Genomic DNA, 25,097 nt, shown 5'->3' with positions numbered 1-25,097 from the left:
GCTCCTGCACTGAGCTCGTCCTTTCCTTTAGGCGTTCTATGGGGTGCTGAGCATAAGATCGTCCTCGGCTATATCTTTGAGCCTTTTTTGGGCTTTCATTATGCGTCCTCAGCAATAGTTCTCCTCAGCTTAGGCCTTAGGCCCTAATATAAAGTGGGCTGGGGCCACAAATTCTCAGGCCCCACAATAATAATAAAAACCAATCACGTATACTCAATAAAAGTCACTACACACCATTGCACTCCTTTGGTGCAGTGGTCACTCCACAAGTATAAATACTTGTGGGGTGTAAGTGGTAAGAGCTGAGGTTCAAGTCTCTAGGAGGGAGTTTCACACATATATACACTTAGATTATGTTAAAGTTGAAATTTTATTTTGTATCAAAAATAAAAATAAAAGTTACCACACAACAAAGATCAACACACGTTCTATCTTTTTTTTTTTTTTTTTTTTTTTTTTTTTTTTTTTAGGATAAATGGCAGACTATCTTATTAAAAATTAGAAAAAAAATAATAATCATAAGTAGTATTAAATTTAAGTAAGAATTTTAATATGTGACTAATTACATTCACTTAAAAAAAAATAATTTGACTAATTATTTATATTTTTATGATAAAAATTATGTTTAATTTTAAATGTATTTATACGTATGCATGTGTTACATGCTATTTTTTTTAATCATTTTACTAATTATTTATATTTTTATAATAAAAATTGTGTTTAATTTTAAATGCATTCATGTGTTTGCATGAATTACATACTAGTTATATTAAAGAGACAAAAGAGTATTTTTAGACATAAATAATTAATCTAAGCAAATGTCAAACTCTCTATGACATCTCTTTTTGTTGTCTATTTGAATGTTGTCAAAACTAGACTTTCACAACAAATTGAAAGATGATTTTTTACAAACACTTTGATTTTATACATTAAAAGAGAAATTGAGGCAACATTTAATACGGAATGAATTATACATGATTTTCACTATTTAAAAAAAAATCAAGTTCTCTTTTGAAAAATAAATACTAATTTAGATTTTCATGAAAAACATTTCGTACTTCAACCCCTCTAACTCAAAATCCTAGATCCATCCCTAATTCTCATGTAAACCCACCACTAACGCTATTTTCTATTGTCTACGATTAACAACTTACAAATTAGATAGTTGGGATATATGTTGTAACTTTAGACTTAATGAAAGCATATACCAGAAAAGCTACCACAATAATTTCACAGCAAAATTAAAATCATTTTTTTTGTCAAAAGATACTATAAAATAAAAAAATAAAGTAATTATCTTTAAGATGCAAAATATGGTAGGACCATATGTGAGATGCTTGGCAAATTATGCTTTGTTTTCAAATTGGGATTTATGTTGTGACCCTATCATAGTTCAATATATGCTTTGTAGTTTGTATTCATAACATTTTGTCCACAAATTTGCTATGTGCACAACTTATTAAAATTACAGGTTATGAATGATATTTAAGTTAGGATTTTTTTTTTTCAAAATTTTTTTGTAATAACAAAGTATCACATGACTTTTAGAATTTTTCTACATAAGCAAAAATTATAACAAAAAGAACACGTTTCCATCTCTTTAAGAACTAAAAATTAACTTCTCCAAGAACTAGTATCATGATTTTAGTGGTCATGCACAATGCAAATGCATGCACACACATATATGATATCATTATGGTGCTTTAACATGTTTTCATGTCTAGACTCCACCATCTTCAAGCCTCTACATAAGAAGTTCATTTTAAAATTGGAACTAGTCTCCTTGTTACACGTTACCCAAAGAAACATACAAAAATTATTAGGATGGAGCTAGAAATTTTTGTTTAGAGAGCCAAGTCGTGACACTAATATATTAATCAAGACAACTCTCCACACACACCAAAAAAGAAAAAATAAATAAAATTAGGATTTTCTATCAAAATTATGTTTGTTTCATATTGTATACCAAATAACCAAAGTAAGTTAAAAAAAATTCAATTGAATTAATGAAATTTTCAAAAATATCAATGATTCAAAACTTGGAGGAACAAGTTTGGCTCCAAATATGTTTAGAAATATCTTACTCTAACCTATTATATGGCAACTAAAAAACATTTTATGTGTAGTTTTAGTTACAAAATTCTTTTTAATAAGTCAATGACTTGTTTAAGCACCGCGTAATAAGGAATTTTTTAAAAGTTGATTTTTTTTTTGGGGGGGGGGGGGGGGGGCCACCATGTGTGTAGCTCCACCCCTAAAAATAATATTATGGACAAAATTTAGATGTCATTACTTAGATTTCCCTCTTAAAATTCAACAATATGACTTTTTTCTCATAAGATGGAAGTGTATTTTTAGTTAATTACTATCACATAGCTAAATTTTAAAAGGAAAACCTAAGAAATAGTACCTAGGTTTTGCTCTAACATTATATACTCAATTAGATTAGATTAAAAAATATATTTCATGTATAATTTTAGTCACAAGATTATTTTTAACAAGTCAATGACTTGTTTAATCGCAACATTATAAGGAATTTTTTAAAATTTTGGCCTAGATGCTGTTCTTTAGATTCTTCTCTTAAAATTCAACCATATGGCTTTTTTCTCATAGGATGAAAGTGTATTTTTAGTTAAGTATAGTCATATGGCTGAATTTTAAAATGAGAACCTAAGAAATAATACTTAAATATTATACCTAAATTTTGCTCTGACATTATACACTATTAGATTAGATTAAAACATATATTAATCTTTTAATATAAATATATATATATATATATTAAGAGCATTCACAACAAGGGTGTCAAATCCACTCAAAAGCTATTTTTAACATCTTAAACCACAAAAATTATGCTCCATCAAAGATGCCATATCTAAAATAATTTGACATACAGTGAACTCTCATAAATGAGAGCTAATTGTAGCAACTTATTATTTTTAATAATTTTATGGTAGTTGGTTTTTGTAGTAATTATTATTATTTTTTATTATTTTAATGAGTTGTTTATATTATTATAAATAAAATAGTAAAAAAAAAAAAAATTAATATGGGATGAATGGTAAAGTGAGTCGTTAAAATTTATACCATATTTTTTGAAATTCTTGACATGAATGCTCTAGTCGTTCAAATCTCCTAGTCTTTTAACTATCATATAATATGGAAGGAAGGTTATAACTTTATTTTTAAAGAGATAAATCTTAAATTTTTTATTTTTTAATATCTTAAAAAAAGGTGTTGTCATTTTCGTAATGATACTAAACGCTGTCGTTTCGATGTCGACATTTCTACCTCCACTGTATGGTAATCATAAACGCGTTGTGTACTGTATAGTTGAGTTGTTTTTTTTTTTTTTTTTGGATTGAAGAATTCAGAAAAGAAAAAGAAACCACTTTTGTTTTGTCTTCTTCAGCTCACCAAACCAACCTTCGATCTTTCAAAACCACCACACAGACACACAACACCAAAAACAAAAACAAAACAAAAATCCCAATTTTTTCCACCCAAAAAAAAAAAAAAAAAAAAACCAAATCCAAAAGCCAAAACAAAGATCATCATCATCATCATCAAAAAAAGGTAAAAAAAAAACCATTCATCTTATGTTGTTGTTGTTGTTTTTTGTTTCCTTAATTTCACCAAATAATACTAGATCTTTTTCTTTTATAAAGCTGCGGTCGGTGGGACACGTGGAAGGAAGCGATTGGAGGAGGAAAAGTCAAAACGGTGTCGCAGATGCCGGAGGAGGATTTAGTTGACATAAAGTTCAGGCTGTACGATGGGTCTGATTTGGGCCCGTTTCGGTACTCATCGACCTCCACCGTCGATTCGCTTAAGCAGAGGATCGTCTCCGATTGGCCCAAAGGTTTGTTCTTTTTGCCTTTTTAACTATGACCCAGTTTCCTAAATTCAATTTTCTCAATTGGGTTTTTCTTAATTTAATCTTTTATTGTATTTTTTTTTTTTTTTTTGTTAATCTGGGTTTTGTGGATCTTTATTAGTAATGATTTAAGGTTGTAACTCGTGTTTACTTGCAGAAACATTTAACATAGTATTATGAATGGATCACTTGACCCCTGAAATTTTAATAAAAATAGACACTTGGTGCAAAATTAGATTACTGATTCAAATTAAGATAGGATGGTTTAAGGTTGTTTACTGCGTAGGTATTATAAAATTCGCAGAAACATGTAACAAAGTATTATGAATGGATCACTTGACTCCGAAATTTTAATGAAATTATTAAAATGGACACACTTGGCGCAAATTTAGGCTACTATTGAAAGCTAATTAGATTACTGATTTTCACGTATTTTCTTAGTGATTCAAATTAAGATATAGGATGGTTTAAGGTTGTTTATTACATAGGTATTATAAGATTTACTAATGACAAAAAAGTGACAATTTTATTCGTCACGACGTTGGTTTGTAAGTTTTGTGTGGCAAATAACTTTATTAAGAGTTCTTTGTATGGACAGGAACATGGAGGAAGATCCTCATAAGATTATAGGGAGGAATGATACACTCTAGTAGGTGTTGTTGTATGTGTCATTGTAGTGGGGAGACAGTGGAGCATCTTTTGTTACATTGCAGTGTTGCGTATGCTTTGTGGATTTTTGTCTTTCATTCCTTTGGGTTTTATTGGGTATTACCAAAAACAGTCCCTGACCTTTTGTTTTGATGGACACTTAGTGCAAAATTAGATTACTATTAAAAGCTAATATGGAATCTGATTTTCGCATATTTTCGAACTGATTCAAAATAGGATGGTTTAAGGTTGTTTACTACATAGGTATTCTAAAATTTACTACACGTGATCTTACAAGCTGATGTGTTACTAATAACGTGATCTTACAAGCTAATGTGTTACTAAGCTGATGTGTTACTAATAAAATTTACTACACGTGATCTTACATAGGTATTATCATCTCAAAGTTAGTTTGTAAGTATTTTTGTGGTAAAATAATCTTATTTAACGGTTCTTTGTGTGGATGGGAACATGGAGGAAGATCCTCATTCCTCACTTGTGATAATCTTATTAAGAGAAGAATGATACACTTTAGTAGGTGGTGTTGTATGTGTCATTGTAGTGGGGAGACAGTGGAGCACCTTTTGTTACATTGCAGTGTTACATATGCTTTGTGGAGTTTTGTCTTTCATTTCTTTGGGTTTTATTGGTTATTACCAAAAATGTTACCTCACCTTTTGTTTTGATGGCAGAATTGGGTAGGTAAAATTTTTTTCAGATTTTTTGGAATTTGGTTCCGTTATGTAGACTTTGTGGCGGTAAAATAATTGTCGTATTTTTAAGGATAAGGAAATTTCAAGAATCCAATTGGTTGAGCCGTTTGCTAGATTGTTGTTTGATTAGTCTCAAGCATGGGGCTTTACCGATTGTGACTCCATTCTTGAGTTTTTATAATCATTATCTTTCTGTACATAACCCTTGTAATTCTTTAGACATCTTTGTGTTCATTCATGTGCGTGGTAGTTCTGCTTAATAAAATACTGGTTTACCTATAAAAAAAAAGTAAGTCTTTTGTGTAAAAATTTGTAATAGTTTTAGCACTTTCCTAGAAGGAAAAAGTAATTTAGAAATTTATTTATTATGTTGTTTATTTAGCATCAATCATGTTTATTGTCAGGTCGGTCTGTAAGGTTATCTTTTGGTAGTAAAATCATAAGTAGCTTTAGCATTTTCTTGCAGCATTTGGTATTTTGAACTGTTGGGTTTGATTGGCAACTTTTGTGATACTGAGGGTTAAACAGTTTGTTGTTGTTTCAGTTTTGTGAATTTGAAAGCAGTTAAAATGTTGATCAATCTTGCTTGCCAATGTTTTCTTTAGTAAATTCTTTGATTTTTTTATTTTATTTTTTATAATAAATTTGTTAATTTAGAGGTTTAATTTTCTGTGTTTTGTTTTGACTCTTTTTACGATGATCTTTTCGATTGTTAGGTAAAACAATCATACCAAAGGCAGCAAGTGAAGTGAAACTGATTAATTCCGGTAAAATTTTGGAAAACAACAAGACTGTCGGCCAATGTAAAATGCCCTTTGGTGATAATGGCAGTGGTGTTATCATAATGCATGTAGTCGTACAGCCATCCCTGGCAAAGACCAAAACAGGTGATTCCATTGTGGATTAATATATGATGAATGTTTTGTTCCGCAATGATATGCTTTTTATATTCAATTGGCTTAGAAATTTAGTTTAATGCTTGTGTATGAACTTGATTATTTTATTATTATTATTTTTTTAAATAAAAAAAGTGTTTTTAGTACTGAGTTGAGCTCACATGAATAGAAACTTCCACTTGCTGATAGCTCAGTTCACATTTATACGATATGGTACCCTATTCTTTTGGAGTAGGTTTTATTTTTACCGATTGTTCATAGTTTGGGTATCCAGTTATGCTTTATGCTCTTTGGGAGAACAAAAGCCCCTTTAGTGCAGTCAATACTGCAATAAGGAAGATATTTAAGATAGAGCTATAACCTTAATCGTGGTCAGACTATCAACCACAAGACTCACTGGGAGAGGTCTTTTATGTGAAAAAGATAAGGACCCAAATGCAAACAATAGGACCTCCAAGCTTAATGCCTCACAAAGTCCTAAATGGCAAATGTTGTAGTAATGTTCCAAGAATGGAGGTTATATTAATTACTGTTATTCTTAGCATGTTGCTGTCTTTTATTGCAGCAATTATGTCAAGTTTAGGAGTCACCCAGTTCTGTGTGGAACTTTATTGGACAACTAATATGGGGCACGTGAAATCTTTTTTACAATGTTCTTCTCAAGGTCAAGCTTTGATTTCCTTGGATGATGATCCTTCTTTCTTCTCATTCTTCCCTGGAGAATTTTTCTCTTCTCAAAATAAGTATTTTATTTATGTTCTTTGAGGGTTTTCTTTTACCTAAGTAATTATTGTCCAATCCCTTACAAATTGAAATGGATTTCCCACATTAAACAATCCTTGCTGCCAATCTAAAACTTTATAAGGTTTGTTGAGAGGTGCAGCTTGCAAGTTTCATTTATGTGCTTGGGACATGTAATAGGAGACTTGAGACTATATATGCATTTTTCCCCATGATGTTAAATATGTGTTATTAATCTAATTGGATATTTACCTATCAAAACAAAATCTAATTGGATGCCTTTCCTATTTTTTAGCTTCATAATTTTTTATTATTAATCTAATTGAATATTGAAAGTTGTTGGTAATTGGTATCTTATGTTGATTTTTGTTAGAATTGACAATTGTGTTTGCTTACATGTATATTGACCGAATCAATTTTTATGGCATCCATGATTTACCATCCCTAACAACTTCTTTTAAGCTTGTGATTGCTGAAAGCTGCTTAGGTTGATATTGTGTGGTGCTTTGTCTGAACAGAAAAGAAGATTGTTGGATGCCTTTCCTATCTTTTAGCCTCATAATTTTTTATTATTAATCTAATTGAATATTGAAGTTGTTGGTAATTGGTATCTTATGCTGATTTTTGTTAGTGTTGACAAGTGTGTTTGCTTACATGTGGATATTGATTGAGTCAATTTTTATGGCATCCATGATTCTCGAGGCCTAACAATTTCTTTTAAGCTTGTGATTGATGAAAGCTGCTTAGTTTGATATTGCGTGGTGCTTTGTCTGAACAGAAAAGAAGATTGATGATTCACCTAGGAAAATTGTCTGCTCGTGTTCTATAATGTAAAAGCAATTGTGTAGAGTTGGGGAATAGCTTGCCCCAGTTTCCAAGCTTTAGCTACAAAAGCATACTGTGTCTGTTCCAGCATTCATCTGTACAAGTGCATATTGGTGACGATGTGTTTATAAAAAAATCTGTGGTTTTGATGACTGTCAAGAGTTCTATCAGAAGGTAGGAAGATTGACAACATCAAATGCCTTATTGATTTCTACAACTATGGATTAAGTACTTTCTTTTCCTTTCTTGCCTATTTTTAAGTTTAGCCTGAATGATTTGTCAGACTCACAATATTGATGTATACATCTCTCTCTATGTAAAGACAATCTACAATGAAATTTCAATGAGAAACGCCTGTCTGTTAATGAGGGATTCTTTTATGATTGTTTTGCTCCGTAAATCGATTATAAACTTAATAGTGATACACACTCTCAATTCACCTACAAAACAACAATTATGCTTGAGGGGCAACAGAAAATCAAAGGCTATGGACGCAGGAATTGCTACCCTAAATCTGCACTAAAACCTGCTCAGCCGCTGCTATTGTTTTTTTTTTTTTTTGGGATATCTTCACTCTACAGGAGTATGTGCTATTTGCCAAGCTTGCAAATGCAGCCTCAAAATATGAAGGAGCAAAATATATTCCTTGCTCCAGCATCCCACTATAGAACCTTTCAAACTTTGCAGTATCACTCTTCTTTGCATCCCAAAAGTTGTAAAGAGGCCCTTCTGTGAAGAAAAACACTAACATTCTACTTATATACCCACCACAAATCGCATGCGCTGCCTTTTTGCCAACATCAAATATAACTTGAACTAGAGTACCTGTGATCTTATCTAAATCTTTGTTAACTTCTTGGCTCCTCCAATCCTTTCCACAATTTTTATAAATCAAATAAAAATAATAGTAATAATATTTATACTAAACTATAGTAAAGAACAACGCCAAGACACACCCTTTGGGGTTTTTTATTTTTTATTTTTAAATTGGGTAATTAAATATGGAGGAAGGAGGGAGATAATGGAAATGGTGGCACCGGCAGGACCAATGTTCCAAGTTGTGACCTTGAGTGGAAACACATTGACAATGATCTCAGGCACACACTCTGTACATATACGTCTTAAAAGTTACCTAAATGTGTTTTATTTTTTTTTTTTTGGTTGCCAATTTTACTAATTTTTGTAAGCTTATAATATATTATTTATATTTTAATTAATTATTATTTCAGTGGTTCTATCGACAACACTAACAGCAGTTGTAACAGTCCTATAAAAAAAAAAACAAACAGCAGTTATAACAGAGCTTTGTATTGAGAAAAATTGAAAGTTAAAGGACTGAAATGAAAAAAATGTGAAAGTTAAAGAGTCAATTTTACATTTTAAACTTATTTTAATTAGGTAAAAATACAAAACTGACCTTCTAACTTTTTTCCATTTAAGTGCTCTAACTTTTAGTTTTATCAATTAAGCCATAACTTTCAATTTTTGTAGGATTCAGTTAAACGCTAGTTATAGCTGCCGTTAACTTTTTTTTTTTTTTTTTTTTGTCGGAATCAAAAGAAAAATCTGTAAAAAAAAAAAAAAAAAAACATTTAAGGAGATTGAGACCCAAATCCCTAACGTACTAAGAGCTTGGGGTTTTCGAAGGAGATCTTGAGGGTGCGGTTGGAGAAGGAGTCGTGAATTTGGACGTTGGGGTTGGTGATTTTGAGCTCGTCCAGCGGCGAAGACCACACGGAGAGTGTCAGTGGCATCATTTTGCGTGGTGGGTATTTGCTCATTTGGTTGTTGGTGTTCGAGGGAGAGACAGCAGAGGAGCTTGAGGGACCTGAAATGGAAAAAAAAAAACAGAGAGAGATCAGTAAATTCAGTGTGTGTGTGTGTGTGTGTGTCAAAGAGAGAAAGACAGAGAGAGATGCAGAGCTTGCCTGTAAAAAAAAAAAACCATTTACTCAAATCCTAAAATCACAAAGAAACACGTTGTGATGCAGAGCTTGCCTGGGTCTCAGTGTTTCTTTGTGATCAGTAAACCCCAAGCTCTTAGTACGTTAGGGATTTGGGTCTCAATCTCCTTAAATGTTTTTTTTTTTCTTCTTTTAATTCAGAAATATTAAAAAAAAAAAAAAAAAAAAAAAAGAGAAAAAGAAGGTTAACAGCGAGTTTAACGGAATCCTGCATTGACAAACCTTGAAAGTTAGAAGGTTAAATTTGAAAGTTAGAAGATTAAAATAAAAAATAATTAAAATTAAAAGTTTAGTTTTGCATTTTCGCTATTTAATTATCTTTCTTAATATGCAAGTTATCTACACGTGGGACCTACGACTATGAGATGATCAAAATATCTTTGATAAATATCCCACACCTGCAGTAAAGGATTAACACGAAACTAGAGAGAGAGGCAGCTGATTCGAAAAGGCCACGTGGACCAAGATATACACCACCTGGGGTCCACGGCTACTTTTTCATGCTTCCATATATTGAAACTTGGTCCTTGTTTCCATGAACATGGCGACGTGTCACCACAATTCTTACCAATACCGACATGGGTGGACAAACGTTGCAGATGCTTTAAACTCTTGCCACGTTTAACAATCTAAAAGCGCGTCCAACTCTTCTACCACATACCACATATGCTCGCCTATATAAATCCTAATCCTAACCCCTAATTTTCATACATCTTCAAATATTCACAATCTACTTGCTTTGACACTTGCTTTTGTTATAGTCAGTAATTATCCAAATTAGTTATAGCTTTGAGTTTAGCTTATTAGAAAGCTCTTGCTTTTCTTGCTCTTTCACTTTGAAAATGTCGCATTACCAAAACCAGCAGAAGAAGGGGTTGGTAGAGAAAATAAAAGAGAAGATACCAGGTATTGGGAACAAGCAAGGTCACACAACTTCAACTACAGCGCCGTACCAGCAAGGTCACACAACTTCAACTACAGCCCCAGGTAACTACGGGGGCCAACATCATCATCAGAAGGAGGGGTTGACAGAGAAAATAAAAGAGAACATACCAGGTGTTGGGCACCAGCAAGGTCACACAACTTCAACTACAGCCCCAGGAAACTACGGGGGCCAACATCATTATCAGAAGAAGGGAGTGATGGAGAAGATCAAGGAGAAGATTCCTGGACTCCACTAGGTGGTGTTGATGTCGCATATATATATACTCGCATCATTTATATATGTTTCTCACTTTATATGTAAATTACGCTTGTTTGTAGCCTAAGCGAGTGATATGATAAGTTTTTTTTTTGGGTTTAATAAGTGATGCATACAATCCTGGTATGTATGAATATTGTGTTGTATGATTCCATTTGTTTGGGTCAAATATTGTGTTTTGTGGTGTTGTTACTTTTAATATAGTGGTGTGCTTTTGTTATTTTTTTGGCTGATATATGATATGCATTTTTTATTTTTATTTTAATTGAGCTTCATATTGAGGCTTAAAATTGTCGGAAATAGCCTGAACTTTTGCTCTAATTAGGATTGTAACTTTGAGAAAAAAATGATATAGTAACACAATTGTTGGGAGTTGGGACTTTTGGGACAATCTAATCTCGTGTGATCCACAAATGTCCCACAAATCCCAGAACGGATGTCATCCAATATTTGTTGGTAGGTGTTCGTGGCAAAATAGGCCCATGGTAGTCGACACACTCGTCACTTCTTACAGAGGCCCAATACGATTTCTGGGCCTTAGTGAGCTAATACTATGAGTAAGTGAGATAATACTATTTCATATTGGTCCAAAACTTTGAAACTGCTTTTGCTTGGGGGGTTTTTATCATTTCCATGCAAAATAATGAGAGATAAAGAGTTAAGAGACTAGTCAAAAGTCACAAAATATGAGGTGAGAAACAAGGCAAACGCAGGAGTATATGATTTTGTTGACAATCACTAAGAGAAACACAAAATACGAGTGAAACCACACAACATTGGTTCAACAGTTTCTCTAAACCTCAAAAGTTTTTTGGCTCATATATGGTACTTCTCCAGCCCTGATGGGTTATTGTAGATTAGTAGTTGAATTTCTTCTAATAAAAATTCCAGTAACTGAAATATTATATCAATTCTTTCTTTCTTTCTGTATCACGGTCTTTCCATGTCCTTTTTTTTTTCAGTCTCTAAAAATTTCTCTAAACGAAGATGAATAATCAAAATACAATCTAGTTCTTATAAAAATAGTCAAATTGTAACACCAAAATTGAATCAAAATAAGAAAAGAAGAAGAAAAGAAAAAATACACAGAAGTCGATCTGACCCAATTGGAGGTGGTAATTTTTATCCAAACCCATGAACCTATTCAAAATTCACTTCATTTGAATAAATCTTGACCCAATCTAATTAAATATTTGAGATAAATGGATAAGACCCAAATGGATAATTCAATTAAATGGGTTTTGATGGTTAAACGCTACCCAATTACCCATTTAAAATTTAAAATTTAATACTTAAAAAAAACAAAAAGTCAAAAACCCTAACAACCAATAAAACATCACAGCCGCCTCTTCCTCTATCTAATGTAAAAAATTTCTCCTCCATTTTCTAGGCATTTTCTCAGATACCAAACTAGACAAAATCTAAACACCTTTCCCTCTTCCTCTATCTAAAGTTTGTCTTTCTTAGTTCCAACTAGTGCGACTATAGGGTTTCAATATGAAGAGAGAAAACATACCATTTTCCATCATTCTATATTCGTCTCTGAATTGAACTCTTCCTTGTGAGAATTCTGGTTTCTTTGCACCAGTTCGTAGAGTTACCAGATCGTATTACAGAAAGAAGGAAAATGAAGGTAAAGTCAGTGAAACAGAGGTGTCTGAGTCGTCGTGTGTGGAATCGAATTCTGAAGTTGATGCTGGAGTTTTTGTGGAGAGAAGCTCCAAGTTAAAAGAGCAAAAGTGGAAAACTAAGGCTGCGTTTGGTTCAATGTAAATCGAATTCCGAGTGTAAAATGAATGTAGGGAAAAGTGAATTCCCGTAAGGAAAATAAAATTCGGTGTTTGGTTTTGCAATGGAAAATAGTTTAAAAAACGATTTCCGGTGTTTGGTAACCTTCTAAAAATACTATTTTCCTACAAATGCTTCACATTTTCTCAGCCATTTTCTCAGCTTCCAAACAAATTTTATAACAAAAAATTTCAAAATACACACTCAACATAACCAAAAATCAAAATAAAACCATTTATTCACAATATATACATAATATACTCGGTGAGAGGAGGAAGAAAGAGTGAGAGATAGATCGGGAAAGTGCGATCTCGGTACCCACGGAGGACGGCGGTGGCCAAATCGGGAAAGAGAGAGATCGGTACCGACGGAGGACGGCGGCAGCTAGATCGGGTGGGTGTGGGTTTGTCGAAATGGGGATTGGGTTATGTGGGTAGATGGGTAGCTTGGATGTGGATCGGAGCTCATGAAGGAGGGTAGCTTGGATGATGGCGGGGGTGGTGATGGTGGTGGTGGGGTGCGACGAGCAAGCTGGTGCTGGGGTGCGACAAGCCAGTGCTTGGATGTGCGATCTCCTCTAGCTGTTTCTCTCTCTCTCTTCTATTTTCTTGGGGTGTAATTCATTTGAAGGTAAAATAAGACCTGAAATGGTTTTACACGAGAGAGGCCTTATTTTACAGTCAATGCAGAAAATCAATTTCAGTTGACCCAATTTTCAATACGTAATAAACACGAAGTGTAGTGTAAAAGGATTTCCTGAAATTATTTTTAGCTAAAACAAACGCACCCTAAATGAAATTATGGAAGAGATTGAAGGAAATGAAGGCTTTGAAACTGTTTCAAAATCGAAGATTTCTTTTGTTGAGGAAGTTTTGGATGGAACTTTGAATTTTAGTGACGGAAATGTAATAGCAAATTCTGAGTTCAATGAAAACGAAGTCGTTTCAGTTGCTTCTGCTGCTAAGTTAGCTGAGGAAGCAACTGAGCAAGTTGAGAACAGAGCATCAGAATTTTCATTTCCGTGAGAGAGTGAGAGAGATTTCAAGTTTGTTTTTTATTGAAAAATCTATGTGATTTGCAATTTTGCACATTTTAGGTCAAGGTGGATAAAGACTTGAGAATGATACCTCAATTCTCATGATTTAATTATTATTATTTTTTACTTATCTTCTGTTTGGTTGCCAAGAAAAGTTGGGAGAAAAGAAAATCTGCAAGTTAGTTTCAGTGTTCTTATGTTTTGAGGGAAATGTGAATTAGTTTTGCCGAAGAAAAAAAAAAAAAAAAAAAAAACCTCAAATGATTTGCATAGTCTAGTGTGAAAATTTTTCAGAGAATTTCTTGTTGAATTGCTAAATATGAATTTTATAATGGGTTAAATAGGTGAGTTATTAATTAAATTGGTTGGGTTGGTAATGGATAACTAATTTATATATAAACGGGTCATAAATGGATAATTACACATCCAACCTATTTATGATCCAACCCACCCATTTACCACCCCTAGACCCGACCTAGTTTCATTATAAAATTCAAAGAAACATTGTCAAGTTGACAGCTAGCTAGCACACACAAAGTTGAGAGATGGGTTGCTAATTTGCGCCAAGTCTACTAGGCACAATGCGCACAACACCTAGATTCTAGATGAGCTAGTAGAGCATTCTCATCAACGATTGTAAAAATTTTAGCATTTACAATTTTAAAACACTACTTTTACAATATTAACACCTCAATTTACAAATTCTAAACATCAGACATTCCCTTTTTTTTACAATTTCATTTAAATATTCTTTCTTTAATATTTTTATTCAATTTTTTTTACAACTTTATACAATTTTTATTCTTTCTTTAAAAGAAAGCGGGCTCTACCTGAATAAAAAAATAATATAAGTTTTACCATTTGTGAACAGTGCGGTCTCAAATTTAAAATACTTGATGAAAGTGATTTTTTAGAGTTTAGGGTGTCAAATGCTGAAATGCCATAGCATTTGACACACTTGTGAGGGGAAATTAGGGGCAGCAGTACGATATAGTTAAGGGTTTAAATGAACCCCCTGACCCGAAATTTATATATATAAATATATATATATATATAATATTTTTAAAAAAAGTTATTTTGAACCCCCTGCAATACAAATTTGCACCCCCTCACCACCATCAACCTAACCCCTTTATTTTTTAAAGTCCAACTTAAACTCCCAAAAAAAAAAAAAAAAAAAAAATTGGTCTTTAATCTCAGAAATAAAAAAGCCAATAAGTCAAAATTTGAAAAATCATAAATAAAAAAAAGGGTCAAATAAAACCTAAGAATTTGTAGCCGCCTAACCTCCAAAATATCTCATTATCCTTCTTTGCTCTCCAAACCCAAAGGAAAACACAAAATCTGCCGCCGCCTAACTATCCCTAATCTACCCCGCCGCTTGATCTAGTTTTTCAGCTCTCTCTTTCTCTCTTTCTTTCATTGTGAGAGTGTGGTTATAGTGTTTTGATATGCTATTTCACTAAATCTGTGTGAGTGTGTTTATAGTGTTTTGTATTGCCGCCCCTATGTGGTGTTATCTTTTGATTTTTTGTTGTTGAGTTTTTGAATCTTGGACCGTGTGTGTGACTATGTGTGGGAGCTGTGGTTGAGTGTTTTTGATATACGTGTGAGTGAAAAAGTATGTGAAAATGTGTGTAAGTGTATTTGAAATGCTCAAAAAATTGCTCAAAATAGACTACCAAACAGCCCTGATATTTGTTGTTGAGTAAATCAACTTGAGTTTTGAGTCTCTAAAGTCTGACCGTGTGTGTGACTCTGTGTAGGCCTATGGCGTTAGTGGGTTATAGACTATAAGACTTATCACTTTATTAGTTTACAATGTTTTATTGTTATTGAGTACTTTGAGCATGAGTTTCTTTACTGTTGGGTGTTGGCGTGTTGCAAAGTTGTTGTGAGTGTCTATTGATTTGATATAAAGTTGAGTTATTACTTATCACTTTTACTATTTGACTAATTTGTGAGTTGTGAGTAGTTTTTTAATTTTTGTTGAATGTGAGTTGTGAGTGGCTGTTGGCTATGTGACTTGGTCAATACATTAATATTAAAGACAATAAAAATATAAAACATTTAAAGAATTTTAAACTTATAAATTAAAGAATTACAAAAAAATCACTTAACAACAATAATTAATATATTTATTGTATTAGAAATTAATATGTCAAATAAACTTATAGTTTATTTTTTGTTATTTTGCTAGTACTATGGATAAATTTGTAATAAGGAAACCCTGTAGGCCGCAAGATTCATTTTCTGCCACAAGATTCATATCTTACTCAAGATTCATCTTCTAAGCATGGTCGTGCTGATGTGAACAATCTTCTAAGCATCGTTGCGATATTGATATATTCACTTTTATTTTAGATTTTATATAATTTAAGTTTCTTATTAACATCTTGGAAAAAAATTTTGGAGTCGCCCTTATGGAAATGCTCTTATAAGCTATAAGCTAATCAAACAAACCAATCCCAATAAAAAAATTACTAAAAAACTAAAAAAGTGACACTGTGACACACACAGAGACCCAATAGAAGAAGAAGAAGAACAAAGGGGTATAAAAAGGTCAAGGGTATTTGGGATCTTGTCAAGAAGATATTCTAAACAGTTTGCTAAATAGTCCTAATAATATTCCTAGGAATGGGGGGTCCAGTTCTAAATTTCTAATTTAACAATTCGTGCACACGTTTATAGCCTAACCCATAACCATAAAATAATTCAGTCGTGCACATCTGACACCTAAACAAATAAATAAATGTGTTATGAGACTATGAGCGAGTTTGGTTCAACTTTTTGATATTGTGTTTTTTGAAAGAGTTGGAGTTTTAAAAAATGAGGTATGAAATTGAGTTTTTTTGTAAAAGTTGAATGTTTGATAAAAACTATTAAAACATGATTTTTTAAAAAGCTGAGTGTTTGGTTAGTACTTATAAAAGTGGCCGTTTAAGAGCTAAATTACAAAAAATGACAATGTATATATAAAGAGAATTCTTTATTTTAATTACCTCTCTTAATGCAAGTTATGGACACAATATTTTCACAAAAATTTCATAATAAAGTCTTTATGACAAATTGTTAATGGTAGGATAAAAAAAATGCCACTAGTAGGTCTAGATGAGAACTAATAACAACTTACTATGTAAACTTTATTATGAAATTGTTTTTCTTTTAGAAAGTTATTATAAAATTGTTATAAAAATATTCTGCCAATAGTACTATTTTTTTCTTTAAAAAAAAATAGTACTAATTTAAAAAGTTTAAAGATATAATAAAATATCACAATATTTTCACAATACTAATTTAAAATAAATATTTGTAAAATAAAATTTTATTAACACTTATCTTTTAAATGAGTTGTTCTAGGATTATACATATATTCACAATTTTTTCTTTATCACATACTCTATAACATCACAATTAAAAAAAAAAAAATTTGTGAAATAATATGTGTTTCTACTTTCTATATTTTCTTCCACGCTACTTTACCCAAACCCAAAAACTTTTTTTTTGTTTCTTTCACTTTTTTCTCATCTACTCATTCACTTCTTCCTCATCTTCTTATTTTCCTTTTTCTTTTACTTTCCTCCACACAAAGCCACACACACATATGTAAGACGTAAAAAAAAAAAAGAAAAAAACAAAAAAGAGAAAAAGAAGAAGAAGCAGCAGAGAAAAAGAAGAAGACGAGCCCAAGGCTAAGATTGTAGGTATTGGGAACAAGCAAGGTCACACAACTTCAACTACAGCGCCGTACCAGCAAGGTCACACAACTTCAACTACAGCCCCAGGTAACTACGGGGGCCAACATCATCATCAGAAGGAGGGGTTGACAGAGAAAATAAAAGAGAACATACCAGGTGTTGGGCACCAGCAAGGTCACACAACTTCAACTACAGCCCCAGGAAACTACGGGGGCCAACATCAATATCAGAAGAAGGGAGTGATGGAGAAGATCAAGGAGAAGATTCCTGGACTCCACTAGGTGGTGTTGATGTCGCATATATATATATACTCGCATCATTTATATATGTTTCTCACTTTATATGTAAATTACGCTTGTTTGTAGCCTAAGCGAGTGATATGATATGTTTTTTTTTTTGGGTTTAATAAGCGATGCATACAATCCTGGTATGTATGAATATTGTGTTGTATGATTCCATTTGTTTGGGTCAAATATTGTGTTTTGTGGTTTTATTACTTTTAATATAGTGGTGTGCTTTTGTTATTTTTTTGGCTGATATATGATATGCATTTTTTATTTTTATTTTAATTGAGCTTCATATTGAGGCTTAAAATTGTCGGAAATAGCCTGAACTTTTGCTCTAATTAGGATTGTAACTTTGAGAAAAAAAATGATATAGTAACACAATTGTTGGGAGTTGGGACTTTGGGACAATTAATCTAATCTCGTGTGATACACAAATGTCCCACAAATCCCGGAAGGGATGTCATCCAATATTTGTTGGTAGGTGTTCGTGGCAAAATAGGCCCATGGTAGTCGACACACTCGTCACTTCTTACAGAGGCCCAATGCGATTTCTGGGCCTTAGTGAGCTAATACTATGAGTAAGTGAGATAATACTATTTCATATTGGTCCAAAACTTTGAAACTGCTTTTGCTAGGGGGATTTCTCATTTCCATGCAAAATAATGAGAGATAAAGAGTTAAGAGACTAGTCAAAAGTCACAAAATATGAGGTGAGAAACAAGGCAAACGCAGGAGTATATAATTTTGTTGACAATCACTAAGAGCATCTCGAACACGAGAGCTAAACACAAAATAGGAGTGAAACCACAAAAACAGTTTCTCTAAACCTCAAAAGTTTTTTGGCTCATATATGGTACCTCTCCAGCCCTGATGGGTTATTGACTTATTGTAGATTAGTAGTTGAATTTCTTCTAATAAAAATTCCAGTAACCGAAATATTATATCAATTCTTTATTTCTTTCTGTATCACGCTCTTTCCATGTCCTTCTTTTTTTCAGACTCTAAAATTTTCTCTAAACGAAGATGAATAATCAAAATACAATCTAGTTCTCATAAAAATAGTCAAATTGTAACACCAAAATTGAATCAGAATAAGAAAAGAAGAAGGAAAGAAAAAATAGACAGAAGCCGATCTGACCCAACCTAGTTTCATTATACAATTCAAAGAAACATTGTCAAGTTGACAAGGAGTTTTTTTCATGGGGTTCTTCAATAAGCATAAATTACACAATTTAATAAAAAGAAAATTTTGTATATTGACAACAATAACAATACAAAAACACGTAAATACATAAAATTCACAATTGCTTTTTACGTGGTTTTCTTATCAAGTTCTAGCAAAAGAATAAACAATAAACTATAAGTTCATTTGAAATATTAATAAAATTATTAATTATTGTTATTTAGTTGTTTCATTAATTTGTTTATCTTTTATAAACTATAATTTGTTATATTGTTGTTTCATTACTTATAAAATTATTAATTATTATTTAGTCTAACATAATTTAATTTGTTTGTCTTTTATAATGTAATGTTTTATTATTGTTTAACCTAACATAATTTAGTTGTTTAATTTGTTTATTAATTGTCTTCTATAATTTGTTGTGTGTATAATTAATATGTATAATGTAATTAAGAGTTGAGTGGGTCAATCAAGTGATAAACCCAAGCCTTAAATTATATCCATATCAAAACCCAAACCATAAACCAAGGCCCACCCTTTAATTTAATTTTTAATAACTTTTTTTCCCTTTTCCTTTGTTTTTTCCGTCAGGTCTTTTTTTTTTTTTCTTTTTTTTTTTGACTGAAATAGTAGAAGTATATTAATCAAAAAAAAAAAAAAAAAAACAAACAAACAAAAGAAAAAACAAAAAGAAACCCGGCCCAGGAGCTTTACAAGCATAGAACGGCCCAGAGAAAACAATAGACCTATAGCTCCTTCACACGTGCTTTACTTATCCTATCTCTCCTAAATTTTTCTTCAGATTCTACTTTCCTCTTTTCTTTCTTCGTCCTTATTTCTTAGTCACAGCTTTTCTTCTCTCCAAATGTTGTCTTCCAGAATCGTTTTATGCCTAATAGCACCTCCATGCTCCTCTCTCAAGCCGCCTCTACCCGACACAACGTCTCCTCAACCTCCATTACTGATCTATATCTGCTTTGTTTGGATTATAGGTTTATATTTTCATTATTTTGTATGGGAAATCAAGAGTTTTTGTTTTGGCCCGGAATCCGTTTTTGGTTGAGGGTGTTCCTAATTTTTGATTGAGAGTGTTCCTAATTTTTTTTTTTTTTTTAGGGTAAACAAATATATATATATATATATTTTAATTATTATATATAATTTTTTTTTTTTCAGGAACACCTGGCCTGAACGTGGCACTGCCACTTAGTTGACAGCTAGCTAGTACACACAAAGTTGAGAGATGGGTTGCTAATTTGCGCCAAGTCCACTAGGCACAATGCGCACAGCACCTAGATTCTAGATGGGCTATTAGAGCATTCTCATTCTCATTAACAATCAAAAAAATTTTAACATTTACAATTTTAAAACACTATTTTTATTCCAAACATCAAACATTCCTATTTTGTTTTTTTACAATTTCATTTAAATATTATTTCTTTAATATTTTTATTTATTTTTTTTACAACTTTATACAATTTTTATTCTTTCTTTAAAAGAAAGCGGTTCTACTTAAATAAAAAATAATATAAGACAGTAAAGTCTCAAAATTTGAGATTACACTATTCATTAATGTCAAATATTATGGCATTTAAAATACTTGATAAAAGTGATTTTTTAGAGTTTAGGGTGTTAAATGCCATAGCATTTGACACACTTGTGAGGGGAAATCAAGGGCGGCAGGGGTTCAAATGAAACCCCATGACCCGAAATTTATATATATATATATATATATAATATTTAAAAAAAAAAAATTTATTTTGAACCCCTGCAATACAAATTTGCACCCCTCACCATCAACCTGACCCCTTTATTTTTTAAAGTCCAACTTAAACTCCAAAAAAAAAAAAAAATGGTCTTTAATCTCAGAAATAAAAAGCCCATAAGTCAAAAATTGAAAAATCATAAAAAAAAAAGGGTCAAATAAAACCTAAGAATTTGTAGCCACCTAACCTCCAAAATTTCTCATTATCCTTCTTCGCTCTCCAAATCCAAAGGAAAAACACAAAATCTGCCGCCGCCTGACTGTCTCTAATTTGCCTTGCCGCTTTGTTTGCCTTCTGTCATCGCTTGATCTGATTTATCAGCTCACTTTCTCTCTTTCTTTCACTGTGAGAGTGTGGTTATAGTGTTTTGATATGCTATTTTACTAAATCTATGTGAGTGTGTTTATAGTGTTTTGTACCGCCGCTCCTGTGTGGTGTTATCTTGTGATTTTTTGTTGTTGAGTTTTTGAATCTTGGACCGTGTGTGTGACTGTGTGTGGGAGCTATGGCATTAAGAACTGTGTTCTGAACTTCTGATATTTGTTGTTAAGTAACTCAACTTGAGTTTTGAGTTTCTAAAGTTTGACTATGTGTGTGACTCTGTGTGGGCCTGTGGGGTTGAAGGAGATGGTATCTTGTGAAACGGGCATATGCGCCCATCTCATACAAGATTTTTTCGTCACGAAGAACTTTATTTTAGGGATGTAAAAAATTCCACATTCTTCATGATTTACGTTGTCCCACTCCATTTTAGGCAAGAATAGGTTTTGCTAGTCTAATCCCATCTTTCTTGACCCACTCCACCCCAAAGGTTTATATATTTTATTATTTAAAGTATTTATATATATATATATATATAATTTTTTTTTTCATCCACGTCTCACCTATAATTTATCATTTAAAATTTTAACATTCTCACACCCATGATTTAACCTTGCCTCCACCAAAAAAAAAAGAGAAAATGATCTAACCTTGCCCCACTCCATTGCAACCCCAACTTTAACTAAACATATTTTTCCAAAAAGAATATCCATGAGATTGTACCATGGTACATGACCAGGTCTATTTGTGATTTGTGGAGTGTGAGCCAAATTTTATAAGACAATAATTTATTTTAATTACATGAGATTATTACGAAGAGAATTGAATAATTATTAATGTTTTTTTTTTTTATAAGACAATAATTTTTCTCAAGTGGTAGTCCCGTAGTGCAATAGAATTTCAAAGGAAAAGATGTCAAAAACTTAAATAGTTCAGGGCCTTTTTTGCAATACCATGGTACACACACAGTCAGTCTCTCTACGAGCCCAAGGCTAAAAAGGCCCAGAAACAAATGGAAAGTAAAAACCCACCATAAATCCCTAGGGTTTCACTCTTTGTTTCTCTTCCTTCTCGGCCTCCAAAAGAGCGTACATTCAGAGAGAGAGAGAGAGAGAGAGAAAAATGGTGAAGTTTTTGAAGCCAAACAAAGCGGTGATACTCCTGCAGGGACGGTACGCAGGTCGCAAGGCAGTGATCGTTCGATCCTTCGACGAAGGCACCCGGGACAGGCCGTACGGGCACTGTTTGGTTGCGGGGATAAAGAAGTACCCGAGCAAAGTGATCCGCAAGGACTCGGCGAAGAAGACGGCCAAGAAGTCCCGCGTCAAGGCCTTCGTCAAGCTCGTCAACTTCCAGCACCTGATGCCCACGCGCTACACCTTGGACGTGGACTTGAAAGACGTGGTCGCCGTGGACTCGCTTCAGTCCAAGGACAAGAAAGTCACTGCGGCCAAAGAGACCAAGAAGAGGCTCGAGGAGCGTTTCAAGACTGGGAAGAATAGGTGGTTCTTCACCAAGCTTAGGTTCTGAAGTCTTTAGATTCAATCAATGGACTCTATTTTTTTAAAAGTTTTGTATGGTTTTTATTGATGTTTGGATAATTATGGCATCTGGGTTTTCGTTGAATTGTTGGATTTTGCTTTTTATAATTTTGATGTGTTATGTCTTATTATTATAAGTTAACTGCGGTTCGTGGGTTTTGCTTAATTTTATGATACATTGTTGTACTGTACTCAATATTCTTCTTTTACAATTACATTTGCACTGTCATGATTGATTGATGGGTATTGTAAATTGGGCAAAACAAAAGAAGCAACTAAGCTTTTACATGATGATATGGTAGAAAGGGGAATTCTCCCTGATGCTTTCAGATAGATGAAGTGTGCAATCAAATGTCCAATGGAGGAGCATCTTTAGATTAAATTACATGTACCACATTGATTCATAATTGGCCTCAGCCCTCAACAATTGCAAATCAAGACTAATGTGAAAACCATTCCAAATCGGTACTTGTTGATTGATACTAGCGGAGGCTTGAATCAACAAAGAACAGGGGTGAGTTTTTTTTTTTTATTAGTATAAGATTCAGTTGCCAAATTTGATTTCGATGTAGACTTTTAGGTTTGAATTAGTCTAACTTGGGTGTGATTGTTAAGAAATTTTAGTTAACTACCATGCTCTAACATTTACCGATTCTATTGTTGAAATGGGAAAAAAGTTGGTTGGGAGGATGAGGATGAAAAGCAAGCATTTCATTGCCCTGCATTTGAGGTATGTACAGATAGTTTCCAACCATTCTTTGAATATATTTCGTCTGCAAAGCTTCTCTCATTCCTGATGTTAGACTGTTAGTTGACTCTTTATGGCATCCATGATTCACCATCCCTAACAATTTATTTTTAAGTTTGTGATTGCTGAAAGCTGCTTAGGTTGATATTGCGTGGTGCTTTGTCTGAACAGAAAAGAAGATTGTTGGATGCCTTTCCTATCTTTTAGCCTCTTAATTTTTTATTATTAATCTAATTGAATATTGAAAGTTGTTGGTAATTGGTAATTGGTATCTTATGCTGATTTTTGTTAGTGTTGACAAGTGTGTTTGCTTACATGTGGATATTGATTGAGTCAATTTTTAGGGCATCCATGATTCACCAGCCCTAAGAATTTCTTTTAAGCTTGTGATTGCTGAATGCTGCTTAGTTTGATATTGCGTGGTGCTTTGTCTGAACAGAAAAGAAGATTGATGATACACCTAGAAAAATTGTCTGCTCGTATTCTATAATGTAAAAGCAATTGTGTAGAGTTGGGGAATAGCCTGCCCCGGTGTCCAAGCTTTAGCTACAGAAGAATACTGTGTCTGTTCCAGCATTCATCTGTACAAGTGCATATTGGTGATGATGTGTTTATAAAAAAATCTGTGGTTTTGATGACTGTCAGAGTTCTTCTATCAGAAGGTAGTAAGATTGACACATCAAATGCCTTGTTGATTTCTACAACTATGGATTAAGTACTTCCTTTTCCTTTCTTGCCTATTTTTAAGTTTAGCCTGAATGATTTGCTAGAGACTCACAATATTGATGTATACATCTCTCTCTATGTAAAGACAATCTACAATGAAATTTCAATGAGAAACACCCGTCCGTTAATGAGGATTCTTTTATGATTGTTTTGCTCCATAAAATCGATTATAAACTTAAATAGCGATACACACTCTCAATTCGCCTACAAAACAACAATTATGCTTGAGGGGCAACAGAAAATCAAAGGCTATGGACGCAGGAATTGCCACCCTAAATCTGCACTAAAACCTGCTCAGCAGCTGCTATTGTTTTTTTTTGGATATCTTCACTCTTCAGGAGTATGTGCCAAGCTTGCAAATGCAGTCTCAAAATGTGAAGGAGCAAAATATATTCCTTGCTTCAGCATCACACTTTAGAATCTTTCAAACTATGCAGTATCACCCTTCTTTGCATCCCAAACGTTGCAAAGAGGCTCTTCTGTGAAGAAAAACACAAACATTCCGCTTATATACCAACCACAAATTGCATGCACTGCCTTATTCCCAACATCAAATATAACTTGAACAAGAGTACCTGTGATCTTATCTAAATTTTTGTTAACTTCTTGGCTCCTCCAATCCTTGAAAGAGTGTGTGCCTGAGGTCATTGTCAATGTGTTTCCACTCAAGGTCACAACTTGGAACATTGGTCCTGCTGGTGCCACCATTTCCATTATCTCCCGCCTTCCTCCATATTTAATTACCCAATTTAAAAATAAAAATTAAAAAAAAAAAAAAAAACCTCAAAAGGGTGTGTCTTGGCGTTGTTCTTTACTATAGTTTAGTATAAATATTATTTTAACTAATCTAACGCCTAAATATTTTATTACAATTATTTTTATTTGATTTGATTTATAAAAATTGTAAACTTACATTTTAAAAGTTACTTAAATGTGTGTTTTTTTTTTGGTAGCCAATTTTACTAATTTTATAAGCTTATAGTAAATTATTTATATTTTAATTAATTATTATTTAGTTAGGACTAAGGTAGTCAATACCTTCTTCATATACGATTGGGGTATATATTGTACATTTGTACTGATCAATAAATTAATGCAAATACTCTAAAATATTCCAGATAAAATATATTGAGTTGTA

At 32.7% G+C, this 25,097-nt stretch overlaps 3 protein-coding genes and 1 long non-coding RNA gene across 8 annotated transcripts; 3 read left to right on the top strand and 1 right to left on the bottom strand.

The window, feature by feature from the left end:
• The first annotated feature begins 3,356 nt into the window (after positions 1-3,356).
• LOC126702472 (membrane-anchored ubiquitin-fold protein 3-like) lies at positions 3,357-24,073 on the top strand. 3 transcript variants are annotated; one of them, XM_050401172.1, is made up of 4 exons: positions 3,357-3,576; positions 3,669-3,862; positions 5,955-6,125; positions 23,673-24,073. In XM_050401172.1, exons 2-4 carry the CDS (start codon positions 3,733-3,735, stop codon positions 23,726-23,728), a joined length of 357 nt encoding a protein of 118 aa, XP_050257129.1. In that variant the 5' UTR covers positions 3,357-3,576; positions 3,669-3,732; the 3' UTR covers positions 23,729-24,073. The 3 variants fall into 3 exon arrangements, with proteins under 3 accessions (XP_050257129.1, XP_050257130.1, XP_050257128.1); XM_050401173.1 differs by lacking the exon at positions 23,673-24,073 and adding an exon at positions 7,394-7,643 and having other exon boundaries at positions 3,358-3,576; XM_050401171.1 differs by lacking the exon at positions 23,673-24,073 and adding an exon at positions 7,654-8,080 and having other exon boundaries at positions 3,363-3,576.
• Positions 8,062-24,659, bottom strand: LOC126702473 (uncharacterized). Its single transcript, XR_007647760.1, has 2 exons — positions 24,535-24,659; positions 8,062-8,429 (listed from the first exon to the last, which is right to left on the bottom strand). It is a non-coding gene; the product is annotated as an uncharacterized LOC126702473 (long non-coding RNA).
• On the top strand, positions 10,247-17,911 carry LOC126702470 (dehydrin Xero 2-like). Of its 3 annotated transcripts, XM_050401169.1 has the most exons (3): positions 10,247-10,588; positions 10,625-10,738; positions 17,412-17,911. In XM_050401169.1, the coding sequence occupies exons 1-3, from the start codon at positions 10,507-10,509 to the stop codon at positions 17,666-17,668; spliced, it is 453 nt and encodes a 150-aa protein (XP_050257126.1). In that variant the 5' UTR covers positions 10,247-10,506; the 3' UTR covers positions 17,669-17,911. The 3 variants fall into 3 exon arrangements, with proteins under 3 accessions (XP_050257126.1, XP_050257125.1, XP_050257124.1); XM_050401168.1 differs by having other exon boundaries at positions 10,300-10,738; positions 17,448-17,911; XM_050401167.1 differs by having other exon boundaries at positions 10,301-10,738.
• LOC126702471 (60S ribosomal protein L27) lies at positions 21,994-22,676 on the top strand. Its single transcript, XM_050401170.1, has one exon. It carries the CDS (start codon positions 22,067-22,069, stop codon positions 22,472-22,474), a length of 408 nt encoding a protein of 135 aa, XP_050257127.1. The 5' UTR covers positions 21,994-22,066; the 3' UTR covers positions 22,475-22,676.
• Positions 24,660-25,097: the final 438 nt, after the last annotated feature.

Source organism: Quercus robur, chromosome 10 (genome assembly GCF_932294415.1).
Source record: "Quercus robur chromosome 10, dhQueRobu3.1, whole genome shotgun sequence".
Taxonomy (NCBI): domain Eukaryota; kingdom Viridiplantae; phylum Streptophyta; class Magnoliopsida; order Fagales; family Fagaceae; genus Quercus; species Quercus robur.
This window is presented reverse-complemented; position numbering and strand designations above follow the sequence as displayed.

What these genes read in the sequence shown, in the direction of transcription:
- LOC126702470 (XM_050401167.1), top strand. Translation starts at nt 10,507, where the DNA reads ATGTCGCATTACCAAAACCAGCAGAAGAAGGGGTTGGTAGAGAAAATA. An exon ending in AGGTGTTGGGCACCAGCAAG is followed by an intron (nt 10,739 to 17,411) that starts GTCACACAACTT and finishes GGAACAAGCAAG; the next exon opens with GTCACACAACTTCAACTACA.
- LOC126702472 (XM_050401172.1), top strand. Translation starts at nt 3,733, where the DNA reads ATGCCGGAGGAGGATTTAGTTGACATAAAGTTCAGGCTGTACGATGGG. An exon ending in CGTCTCCGATTGGCCCAAAG is followed by an intron (nt 3,863 to 5,954) that starts GTTTGTTCTTTT and finishes TTCGATTGTTAG; the next exon opens with GTAAAACAATCATACCAAAG. An exon ending in CCTGGCAAAGACCAAAACAG is followed by an intron (nt 6,126 to 23,672) that starts GTGATTCCATTG and finishes TTGTCTGAACAG; the next exon opens with AAAAGAAGATTGATGATACA.
- LOC126702471 (XM_050401170.1), top strand. Translation starts at nt 22,067, where the DNA reads ATGGTGAAGTTTTTGAAGCCAAACAAAGCGGTGATACTCCTGCAGGGA.